Below are 12,822 nucleotides of genomic sequence, written 5' to 3' on the forward strand. Positions count from 1 at the left end.
GAACAGGTTAGAAGAAATTTAAAAATAAAGTACAATTTCCTCAAATATATTTTACAGACCCTCAAAAAGAATTAGACACAAGCTATTTAAAGACATAAATCTTGCTGGCATCATTTTCAAAATGTATCTACAATCACATCTTGTCTAATCCCCTCCAATGCTGTACTAGCTCCAAGCTACTACCACCTCCTCGTTGGAGAACTATTATCATCTCCCAGCAACTCTGTGGTCAATGAGGCCTTGTATGACTACTCCATATAATACCCAACTTATATAATGCTCATCCCACTCCATTACAGCTGTCCCTCAGCATTCGCAGGGGATTGGTTCCAGGACCCACTGTGGATATCAGAATCTACAGATGCTCAAAGCTCTTATATAAAATGGCATAGTATTTGCATATAACCTATGCATATTCTTCTGTATACTTTAAATTATCTCTAGATTACTTATAATACCTAATACAATGTAAATGCTATATAAATAGCTGTAAATACAATGTAATGCTATGTAAATAGTTGCCAGTGCATGGTAAATTCAAATTCTGCCTTCTGGAACATTCTGGAATTTTTTCCAAATATTTTTGATCTGTGGCTGTTTGAATCCATGGATTCAAAACCCATGAAAACAGAGGGCTGACTGTATCCTGATCTACTTTTTCATTTTTCCATAGCACTTATCTCCTTCTAACATACTATAAAATTTACTTGTATTTGTAGCCTGTTTTTCTTTAGAGTATATGCTCCACAAGGAAGTGACTTGTTTTCCATTGTACTCTAAGCACCAAAACAGTACCTGGGACATGGTATGAGATCATTACTTCTAGAATGAACAAATAAGTTTCAGGTTGTTTAACATATATGAAGAAATAGTCAATGAGGTTTAATAAATATTAAATATGACCAAAATGTGCATGATGTGCTCTTATACAGAGCTTACCATACCAGATAAAATAAGCAATTCAATGATTTCTGCATCTCCGAGATAGGCAGCAGCATGCAGTGGAGTTCTCTTTTCATTGTCCTGTGATAAGAAGGAAAGATGGAACATAAGTTTTAATATAAAGTTAATTTTAATATACTTTAAATGAAGAAAAGCCATTATTAACTACAGCTTACTACTTCCACAACTCTAGTGTAGTCTGCAAGTCCCATTATCAGAGTATTTCTCTGCAAGAAGAAAAGCCTAAAAAATATATTTTGGCCTTAAAAGAATGGTATAAAATGCAGCAAAGAATAAAAGAAAAATCTAAGATGACAAAGAAATAACTTAAGACTTTCTTTGAATAAAGATGCCTATGCTGCTTGTATACACAAGAAAATTTCCTTTACTTCATACTACTCGCCCACCACCCCCAATATATTTCCACAACTTTACATAGTTTAGAATTGTTGATCTAACTAAATAAAACAAACCCTAACAAACAAAAAAGTTTGCTTATCAAAATGTTTCCACAGGACTATAGTGGCAAAAATAGAAAATATCTCTGGGGATCTGAAATTATCCCTTAAAATAATCCTAAGCTTTTTCTTAAAGGTCCTGCCAATTTCGTTTTTAGCTCTAAAATATATTCCTATCCTATGCATAGTCTTCTAAATCTTCCTCCAGGAAGAGAAGCTACATCTAAGTACATGGCTGTGTGTACTTCCCCCCTCAAACAACAATGTCCTCCAGTTTGAGAAGCAAGATCTTAGAGTAATGTCACATTCAGGGATTCAATTCACATTACACTTCATCTAAAGTTACAACAGAGTGTTGCTGACTTGGCTGTATCTGAGAAAGCTATTCATTTAGAAATATTTAGTTTGAAATTTACATCCAATTTTTTAGATACTGGCTTTTGAGCCAGATTATTAGTTGTTTTCCATTATCCATTTTCCCCTTTGTCCATAGGAATAAAGTTTTACCTGATTATTTACCCACCAGCAAGAGAATAGACTCCTAGAATGTCTTGAAGTTTTGTTACTTAGTGTGGACCAGTGGTACGTGAGTGGAAGTAAAGGCACAACTTTCAGGGCATCTTCAACCTAAAAGACACCAATCCAGAGCTAGACTGAAACTTTCCCACTGCCCTCAGGCTAGAAGGCACATGTGCAACTGTACCGGCTTTGACCATGCAGAGGCAGGCCAATATCCTACAAGTCTGTTAAGCAAAACATACTGAATCATCTTGTAGAGCACAGTTGCCCCACCAACAAAGAGCTGGACCACTAACTTCTAGACTATTAAGAGAAATAAAATTCTTATTTAAATAGGTATTGTATTTTGGGGTCTCTTGTATTAAGATAACATTATAACTTTCAAGATTAAAAAAATGAAAAATTTCACATCATAATAATTTTCCAGTTTGTCAATCAAAACCCCATTTATGCAAAGAAAAGATAGTTAGGCCAATGAGAATAAATTAGGAAAAAAACTGCTAGTCAAAAGAGGGGTTAGGGCTTCCCTGGTGGCGCAGTGGTTGAGAGTCCGCCTGCCGAAGCAGGGGACATGGGTTCGTGCCCCGGTCCGGGAGGATCCCACATGCCGCAGAGTGGCTAGGCCCATGAGCCATGGCCGCTAGGCCTGCGCGTCTGGAGCCTGTGCTCCGCAACAGGAGAGGACCGCGTACCGCAAAAAAAAAAAAAAAAAAAAAAAAGAGGGGTTAAAAATATTCATAGGCAATTCCAAAAAGGTTTAGCTGTAGTATATAAAGGAAATAGAAAGATGTGTGTAACACAATTATAATTGGCTCTACATACATTTCTTCATATAATTTTAATATATTTGAGATACGGTTTTTGTTCTTAAAATAGTTGGTATACTGGTTATTAATGTTTTTAATAAGCGAAGAGTTCCTGTCTCTCAAACCCCAATTAATTTCCACAAGACCATGTTTTTTATTCCAATACATACCCCATCAAACAAATGGTTTGCATTGAAATTACTGAACAAACTGTCATTGAAACAGTTAACACAGAACCACTAAAATATCAGGCTTTATTCAAAGCTGAGTCCTAACTTAGTCAATTTAATAAAAAGATCCTTGGCTTAAGGCTTTTCACTGTTAATCACTAACACATCAAACTTCCCTAGTGTTTAAATATGAACAGACCCACTCAAACTGAGGAACACATCTATTTCACAGTATAAACCACATACACGGCACACACAGAAAGTGAATCATTTATGTGTGAGAGATGTCTGGAATTCTATGACTCAATGCCTTAAATCCTATTTATGTATTATTTTATGACTCATGAACTTTCTTTTTTCTTTAATTTGATTTGGAGAGAGGAAAAACTAAGGAATAAATTGGTCTTTTTTTTTTTTTTTTTTTTTTTTTTTTTTTCGGTACGCGGGCCTCTCACTATTGTGGCCTCTCCCATTGCGGAGCACAGGCTCCGGACGCGCAGGCTCAGCAGCCATGGCTCACGGGCCCAGCCGCTCCGCGGCATGTGGGATCTTCCCGGATTGGGGCACGAACCCGTGTCCCCTGCATCGGCAGGCGGACTCTCAACCACTGCGCCACCAGGGAAGCCCCAAATTGGTTAATTTTAAAAGAAAAAATTTTACCTATCATATTTTACTTTACTACAATTCAATATTGAAAATCATGCAATAAAACATTTAAGATTCCCTTTAACAAAACTTATTAGAATGAAAAAATGACTATTCCCTTATACACATTGAATTCCACTTCAAGGAATTTTTTTTTAAGATAAAGGTATTGCTATGTGTGTGCAAACAAAACTTAAGTATATTTACTGATCATATAGGAAGCAAAATGCCAAAAATAATTTCAATGCCCATCAATAAGGAAGTGGTTATTTAAAATTATGAAACACAAGCAGCTCTTAACCAACCCTCATTTAACTGAATCACATGATTAATCTTATATTCTGTTTCCTGAGTAAAACAGACGGTGACTTTGGCACACCATGTGTTTTGACTAATAGACCACCACAACCAAGACACTGCATGCTTGCTCCTACCACTGGGTATATGTTTACCAGGGTAAGACGTGTTTGTTACCACAACTGCTTGTGCCATCTGCACCTGCAATAATTTATGTAATTTTAAAAAATATTATTTAAACTGATGAAACAGGAATGAAAAAAGCAAATTGTTTCTATGATCACTATGGTTGAATACTATATAAAGACTCAATAAAGGCAAGCTACGAAAAAAAGTACTGTTGAATTGGGTGTGGCCAAGACAATTGAAACACTAAGGCAAACAGTTAAAATATGGAGAAGTTTTGCCCTCAGTTTGATTCTTAGGTATCTAAATTCTCACATCACTTAAAGAAACCCAAAATGGGAATTAAAGATAACGCACTGTGGGCATGGTCTATGCAAGGAAGGTAACATTGAACTGTCAGTGGACTCCAAAAAGCCTTGGCCCAGTATTTTTTTTAATGGCTGGAAAATACACATTGTTGCAGTAAAATGCTTAAAGATCATTTAAAATGCTTCCTTCTGTCAGACTTTGATCAGCTTATCACTACCAGGTATGAACGTTTTTCAGATGAGAGGTCTTTGAGCTGCACATCCACATAGTGAAATACTATGTAAGGGCTCTGAATCCAATTCCAACGTGGTGGTGGGGGGTTTCCCCACACATCCAAGCAATGCTCCAACATCAGCTGGTCGTCCTACAACTCAACACAATTCTGACACCACCTACCAGGGGACAGCATCAGGTGCCACAAGTTAAGTGTTCAGTCCTACAAGACAGGGGCCCCACCCCACCTCAGAGGTCAAGAGCAAGTCCAGGTTGTTACTGGTCCTCTGACTGACTGGCTACAAATCCAGGTTCCCCGGACCACCTCCCTGGGTTTGATTAATTTGCTAGAGTGGCTCACAGGACCCAGGAAAGCAGTTTACTCACTAGATTATTACAGATTATTACGGAGGATACTGGAAGATATGAATCAAAAAGTGCCTTTTTTAAGTGTTTAAGTAAAAATAAAAGACACTTTTTCACTTTCACCAAGAACTTTATTGAACAATGATTCACCCTTCTCTTCCACTACCTTCTGCCATTTTTCAGGCAACTTTGTAATTCCATCTTCCCAAAACTTTTTATCTTTTTGACCAAAGAACTGTTCCAGGTGCCTTTTACAGTCTTCCAGGGAATTGAAATTTTTTCCATTAAGAGAACTGGTAAACACCGAAATAAATGGAAATCGGACGGTGCAATGTCTGGTGAATACGGTGGATGAATCAGAACTTCCCAGCCAAGCTGTAACAGTTTTTGCCTGGTCATCAAAGAAACGTGCGGTCTTGCGATATCCTGATGGAAGATTATGCGTTTTCTGTTGACTAATTCTGGACGCTTTTTGTCAAGTGCTGCTTTCAGCTGGTCTAACTGGGGGCAGTACTTTTTGGAATTAATCATTTGGTTTTCCGGAAGGAGCTCATGGTAGAGGACTCCCTTCCGATCCCACCATATACACATCACCTTCTTTGGATGAAGACCGGCCTTTGGTGTGGTTGGTGGTGGTTCATTTCACTTGCCCCACAATCTCCTCCGTTCCACATTGTTGTACGGTACCCGCTTTTCATCGCCCATCACAGTTTGTTTTAAAAATGGAATGTTTTTATTACGTTTCGGTAGAGAATCGCATACGGAAATGTGGTCAAGAAGGTTTTTTTCACTTAACTTATGTGTGGAACCCAAGCATTAAAGCAATTCACACAACCAAGCTGGTGCAAATGATGATTGCAACGCTTGGTTTGGATATTCTGAGTATGTTAGCTATCTCCCGCGTGGTATAATGTTGATTGTTCTCAATTATTGTTTCGATTTGATCACTATCAACTTCAACTGGTCTACCCGACCATGGAGCATCATCCAGCGAGAAATCTCCAGCACGAAACTTTGCAAACCACTTTTGACATGTTCAATCCATCATAGCACCTTCACCATACCCTGCACAAATCTTTTTGTGCATTTCAGTTGCAGTTTTACATTTCTTGAAATAATAAAGTGTTATATGCTGAAATGTTGCTTTCTTTCTTCCATCTTCAATATTAAAATGGCTACACAAAAATTCATCAATTTTGCTAAGCCTTTTTCTGAATGCACGCTGATATGACAGCTGTCACGTACAATCTAACGAAACTATTTTGAATGAAGTTAAAGACAACTAAGTGCTACTAGAGCCATCTTATGGAAAAAAACAAATGAACCTTTTCGCCAACCCAACATCACACTATGCTTTCAATTTAAAATAACAAGCAGACCCCCATGTTCCTTATCAATGGAACATCTCTAAAGCACAGTGTTAAATGAAAAACGCAGCCTCGAAACAATTATATGCTAAAGGTTCTACACGCTCCTAGGATTGAATATGCATAAAACACCTTCCGAAGGATACTCAAGGATATCTTGTATACTCAAGATACAGTGATTGCCTCTGGGTAAAGAACTCTGACGCTAGAGTCTGAAGTGTGAGAGAGTTCTTCTTCACCATTTGTGGCTTTTGGTACCGTACGGAGTTATTACCATGTACATGTTTCAAAAAGTAAAATTAAAAAATTAAAAATAACATTTCAATCAGCTGAAAAGCATTTCAGTAATTTACCATACCAGGCATTTCACAAGTCCAGGTGCCCATTAAAGAAAATGTTTCTTAGATATTAAGTCGGTTTTTAAAGAAACCATACCTCCATGTTGTATTCTAAAACAATCCCAACTAGAATTATGAAATACACACAACAGACTCAAACAAAAAATTTAACTCATTTGATCACACAGCTTTTGATTATATCCACTGAAATAAATATTTTTCTTACAGTTCTTATGTGGTGCCCTGAAAAGATATTTTGTGCATATGATTAGGACTACAAAAAATTATTCACCCTCCTCAAATTAAAGCAAACTGAAAAATAGCTTTTGTGCTTATAAGTGATTATCCTGAAAGATAGGAAAAGGACACATATTAAAGGAGACCAGTGATTGCTAACCACTTTGGGGTTGGGCCCCATGCTAACGGTAGACTGGTGCATTGCACACAAGTGACTGAAACATGAGGGAGTTCGCTGGTGGTGATGCAATAGCTCTGCATCTTGAACATGTTGGCGGTTATACAAATCTACACATATAACAAAATGTCAAAGAATTATACACAGAGATGTTACCATCACTCCTCTCCTCCTCCCCCATATGAGTGCATGCAAGAACTGGTGAAAACCAAGAAAGGTATGTGGTCTAATTAGTTGTACTATGCCAGTATCAACTTCCTGTTTTTGATAGTGCACTGTAAGATGTCATCACAGGAGGAATCTGGTTGATAGAAACACAAGATCCTCTCTGTACCATTTCTGTAATTCTGCAGTATCTATAATTTCTTCAAAATAAAGTTTTTAAAAAGTGTTCAGAAACATCCTGAATTATACTTTAGTTTTTATGTTGTACTATGGCGAACTCCAGAAACAGTCAGCAAAACAGAGTCAAGCAAGGTTAGACAACCTAGGGAATGAGTCTGTGAGAAAGAAGGGCATCTATGGTATATCCCAAGCACAGCCCAGGAAAAGGGGTATTAGGTCTAACAGGAAGTGCCTTACGTCAAACCTGGGAATTCAAACTGCACTTACACATTCTCAACATTTTCTGTGGAAGCTTTAACTTAAAGCAGATTTTAGGATCAGGTTGGAATAAGAGGAAGCCTATAAGGTAGGAAAACAGAGAGGTGAAAAGTTAGAAATGATAAATTGAAAGAGAGAACATCTGTACAAGAAGAAATAGTTAGAGAGTCTAAGAATTCATCTATGTATACGGATTCAACTACAACCTTCGCAACAATGACTCAATTCCACAATTCTGCCCTACTCCAGGTACTGAAGCATTCATGTATATTAGCTGTAACCAGGAAGAATAGTAACACCAATATCACAGAGCTTGCTTTATGCTACGACTGCTCTGAGCACTTTACCTCGCAAGGTTAAGGAAGTGAATACATATAAGGAAATCAAGTCACAGAAAAGTTTAAGGAATTTACTCAAGATCATGTGGAATTGGCAGAATCAGGACTGAAGCACTGGCAGTTGAGCTTTAGGTGTGTGATGTTAACTTATTATACAGACTCTATTTACAAGGCTCCACTATCTATTTAACCGCTGTCTGCTTAAAACTAATCACTCTCCCTCAAAACATTCTGTGGCCTGACTTCACTTTTTCTTATCAATTTCTTACCATAATTTTCTAAGTAGTTTTTTTTTCTTTTCTCTATTTTCCCCACTTACTTTCCCATAATGGTCACTCTCTTTTCTGCCCCATCATTTTTACTTTTTCTTTTATTTCTACTGCTATCAGACTGAAACTTCCCTGTTGAGTATCTGGGTATCATCTTTCAGTGCTCAGCTTCTGGTCCATAGAACTCAGCTGAACTTAGCTAGGATTTATCAGATCCATTCTTGCCTTGACCCCTTCATAAAGTAAGTTATGATGGCTGGTTGTCCTCAACACCCTGCACTCAGAGAAGCCCCACGGTGAACCTTGGCTTTGGGGATATAGTTCTGTAGGGTGTTGGTGGATGTCTGAGATGCTTCAAATAAGAGAACCCTAGCTTACTTTGGCATGGAAGTGACACTCTGTACACTTACAGCTATCTGGAAAAATCCTTAGATTGTGCTTTTAGTTTTTCTTTTTAAATTCACTACTATCCTCCAAACTTATCCTCTCATCCTCAAATCACAGAGATCCAACTGGTTTACGTACTAGCAGATCAAACTTGAAGGCAATTTCACATTCATTAAATCAAAAGCTCAATCACTTTTAGTGGCTGACACCATCACCAATCAACTCCACCCTCCCTCGTTAACCTGATGTTCAGAAGTACTAACCTATAGCTGAAACCAGTTAATCTCTACTAATAGAATGAATAATAGCACATTTTCATCTTTCACCTTTCTTCCCTTTACCCAGAATGCCTTTCCCCTGCCCAAATCCCTGCTACTCTTCATGGTCCAGCTCAAATTTCATCTCCGTCTCAAAGTCTTAAGGAGCACGTCAGCACACCGGGGTCTCTCTATCCTGTGCTTCTATTACAACATTATCATTTGTACCATACAGATGGCATTCTTGTTATTGCTCAACTTTGGGCTTATGTCATGGTTTCATAATTAGGTAATAAGTATCTGGAGGAAGCAAAGTGTCAATTTTATACCCACATAGCAGCTGGCTTAAAGTTACATACCACACAGGCAATACAGAGGTTTACACAAATTTAAATGTTAATGAAGAAAACCCGCCCTGAATCAATAATATTCTAAAGTACTGTATAGCTCGTAGAAGACTCCAATATTGATTTTGGGGTCCCAGAACACCGTACATTCTAGAATAGCCTCTGACAGACAACTACCCAAATCTCTGGGTACAGACAACTATACATAAATGCACTAAAAACCAGTTCTAAAATGTTTGCTACGAGTCTTTTCCAAGGAGTACTTTGAGAACCTCTGTGGAACCTTAAAGTTCCAGATTATAACATGAAAAATCATCTGCATTTAGCAGAGGAATGTAACTGTAAGTAAAGTAAAAAGTATTTCGGGGGACTTCCCTGGTGGTCCAGTGGTAAAGAATCCACCTTCCAATGCAGGGGACGCGGGTTCAATCTCTGGTCGGGGAACTAAGATCCCACATGCCACAGGGCAACTAAGCCCGTGCTCCACAACTACTGAGCTCGTGCGCCTCAACCAGAGAGCTGACGTGCCACAAACTACAGAGCCCATGCGCCACAACTACAGAAGGGAAAACCCACACGCCACAACTAGAGAGAGGCCTGTGCCACAACAAAGAGTCTGTCCCCAATGAAGGATCCCGCATGCCACAACTAAGACCCCACACAGCCAAAAATAAATAAATAAATAAAAATTTTAAAAGTATTTTGACTAGTAAACAGTCTCTGTTTCTCTCACTGTCCTTAAGAGTTACTATTTATTGAACACATACCTTAGATGGCATTACTGGGTGCAAGCAAAATAAATCTAAATTGAACCAATTTAGGTAAAATGGACTTATCAGAAGGACACCAGAATACCTCATGGAACTGAGCACCAACAACTACAACTTAGGTCAGGAAGGCATGTGGCAAGGCCACAAGAGCACGTGAAACATTCAGGACTCTGTCTACTTCTCAGTTTCTTCAGCATCAGCTGCTTTTCTTTGCCTTCGCCAACAACACTTTTCCTCACATTAGGAAACAAAGCATTAGAGATCCCAGGATTTACTTTAAAAACTTCAGCAGACCAAAGAGAAGTCTTTTAATTCTAAACCTCAGAACAGTATTCTGATCGACTCAACTTTGGTTAGTTGCTCACCTGTGTACAAATCAAGTGAGAATAGCTGAAGAAGTCAGGTTTTATTAACACAGCAGTTCCTAGAGTAACCATGTGGAATGAGGAGTTTCTCAGAAAAGGAGTGCAACCCACAGATCTTTATTTTGCAGTAGGCACTGCATAAAGCACTTGACACATCTGTTTTACTTTGCAAAATTACTGTACCGTTGAGCATGCATTATTCTTTTTTTTTTTTTTTTTTTTGCGGTATGCGGGCCTCTCCCATTGCGGAGCACAGGCTCCGGATGCGCAGGCTCAGCGGCCATGGCTCACAGGCCCAGCCACTCCACGGCATGTGGGATCTTCCCGGACCGGGGCACGAACCCGTATCTCCTGCATTGGCAGGCGGACTCTCAACCACTGTGCCACCAGGGAAGCCCCTGCATTATTCTTAATAGATGAGGAAATTGCTTTCAAACAGGCTCTTCACCAAAACGTTATACTGACAACTGACCAATTAAAAGTATTTATCAAAGCTTGGCCAGTTGTGGCTTCTCCTGGGAATCTTGAAAAAAAAGCAAAACTGCAGCAAGTACACTGCTTAGCTATTTGGGCTAGAGGCTGAGCTTCCCCACACTTAAGGATACTGAAATCTAGCTTATTCCTTCTATGCACAGAACTATTATTAGCCTATAAACGATGCCCCTCTATATTCCCTTTCTGTATTCCACAGGAAGCAAAAGGAGCGGCTGAGGAATAACTGGGTAATAAGCATGCTATCTCTCCTTTTACTGCTTTAGAAAAGCTGCACTAGCCAGAGATCCAGGACTGTATATACAGTTGAGCCTTGAACAACATGGGTTTGAACTGCGTGGGGTCCATGTGTATGCCGATTTTTTTCAATAAATATATTGGGAAAAATTTTGGAAATCTGTGACAATTTGAAAAACTAGCAGATGAGCCATGTAGTCTACATATACTGAAAAAACTAAGAAAAAGTTAGGTATGTCATGAATGCATAAAAGATATGTACATAATAGTCTATCCTTACTCAGGCACATAAGGTGAGTGATATTTAATATAAATGATGTTAGTTTTTTTTTTACTGTTTTATAACTTTGCTTTCAAAGAATTAAATTACCATACAGTATACCCTCCCTTTCCCCGTCCCACCCCCCCTTGTAATTGGAGAAAATGTGTTATCAGCCTGTCAACACAGATAAATGGTTTTTATAATGATTCATTCATTAGTGTACAAGCTAGGCTACTAGGAAACAACTGATTACACCACGCTACCATAAAGCAATCATATTGTTGCTGCTTCAGTATCAGTGCATGAATTGTTATACCTGCACATAAGTATGAATTTCTTTTTCATATTATCTTTTCTTTTTTGATGTCTAGTATTAGTAATACATATAACATCTAGTGTTTTGTATCATACTGTACAATACTGATGTAGGTAGTGAGAGAGATGATTCATCTTATAAACAGATGATGTAAACACAGTATTGATAAATACAGTAAAGTACTGTAAATGTATTTTCTCTTCCTATGATTTTTTAAAATATATTTATTTATTTTTGGCCGTGTTGGGTCTTCGGTGCTGTGCACGGGCTTTCTCTAGTTGCAGTGAGCGGGGGCTACCCTTCGTTGCAGTGCGCAGGCTTCTCATTGCACTGGCTTCTTTTGTTGCGGAGCATGGTGGGCTCTAGGCCCGCGGACTTCAGTAGTTGTGGCACGCAGGATCAATAGTTGTGGCTCGCGGGCTCTAGAGCACAGGCTCAGTAGTTGTGGCACACGGGCTTAGTTGCTCTACAGCACGTGGGATCATCCTGGACCAGGGCTCGAACCCATGGCCCCTGCACTGGCAGGCAGATTCTTAACCACTGTGCCACCAGCGAAGTCCCCCTATGATTTTCTTAATAACATTCTTTTTTTCTAGTTTACTATAATACAGTATATAATAAAAATAACATATATTATCTGTGTTAATCGACTCTTCATGTTATCGGTAAGGGTTCTGGTCAACAGTAGGCTATCAGTATTAAGTTTTAGGTGAGTCAAAAGTGATACATGGGGGCTTCCCTGGTGGCGCGGTAGTTGAGAATCTGCCTGCTAATGCAGGGGACATGGGTTCAAGCCCTGGTCTGGGAGGATCCCACATGCCGCGGAGCAACTAGGCCCGTGAGCCACAACTACTGAGCCTGCGCGTCTGGAGCCTGTGCTCCGCAACAGGAGAGGCCCGCGCACCGCGATGAAGAGTGGCCCCCGCTTGCCACAACTAGAGAAAGCCCTTGCACAGAAACGAAGACCCAGCATAGCAAAAATAAATAAATAAATAAATAAACAAACAAACAAACTCCTACCCCCAACATCTTCTTTAAAAAAAAAAAAAACAACATGGATTTTCAGCTGCATGGGTTGGGTGGGGTGTTGGTGCCCCTTATCCCCACATTGTTCAAGGGTCAACCGTATTTAAGTACCAGGGACAGTGCATAGGTATGAATGTCTACACTCTAAAAACTTCTAAAAACACTTAAGAAAAAGTATACCC

At 39.0% G+C, this 12,822-nt stretch overlaps 1 protein-coding gene across 4 annotated transcripts in view; it reads right to left on the reverse strand.

The window, feature by feature from the left end:
- Positions 1–12,822, reverse strand: part of ANKRD28 (ankyrin repeat domain 28) — a 170,122-nt gene that overhangs the window by 71,516 nt on the left and 85,784 nt on the right. For all 4 annotated transcript variants that reach the window (XM_081235948.1, XM_081235947.1, XM_081235946.1 and 1 more), the window contains one exon: positions 945–1,023. In XM_081235948.1, the coding sequence (XP_081092074.1) occupies positions 945–1,023 (79 nt within the window). The remainder of the gene's footprint in view (positions 1–944; positions 1,024–12,822) is intronic.

This window comes from Mesoplodon bidens (genome assembly GCF_964165515.1).
Source record: "Mesoplodon bidens genome assembly, chromosome: 5".
Lineage (NCBI taxonomy): Eukaryota > Metazoa > Chordata > Mammalia > Artiodactyla > Ziphiidae > Mesoplodon > Mesoplodon bidens.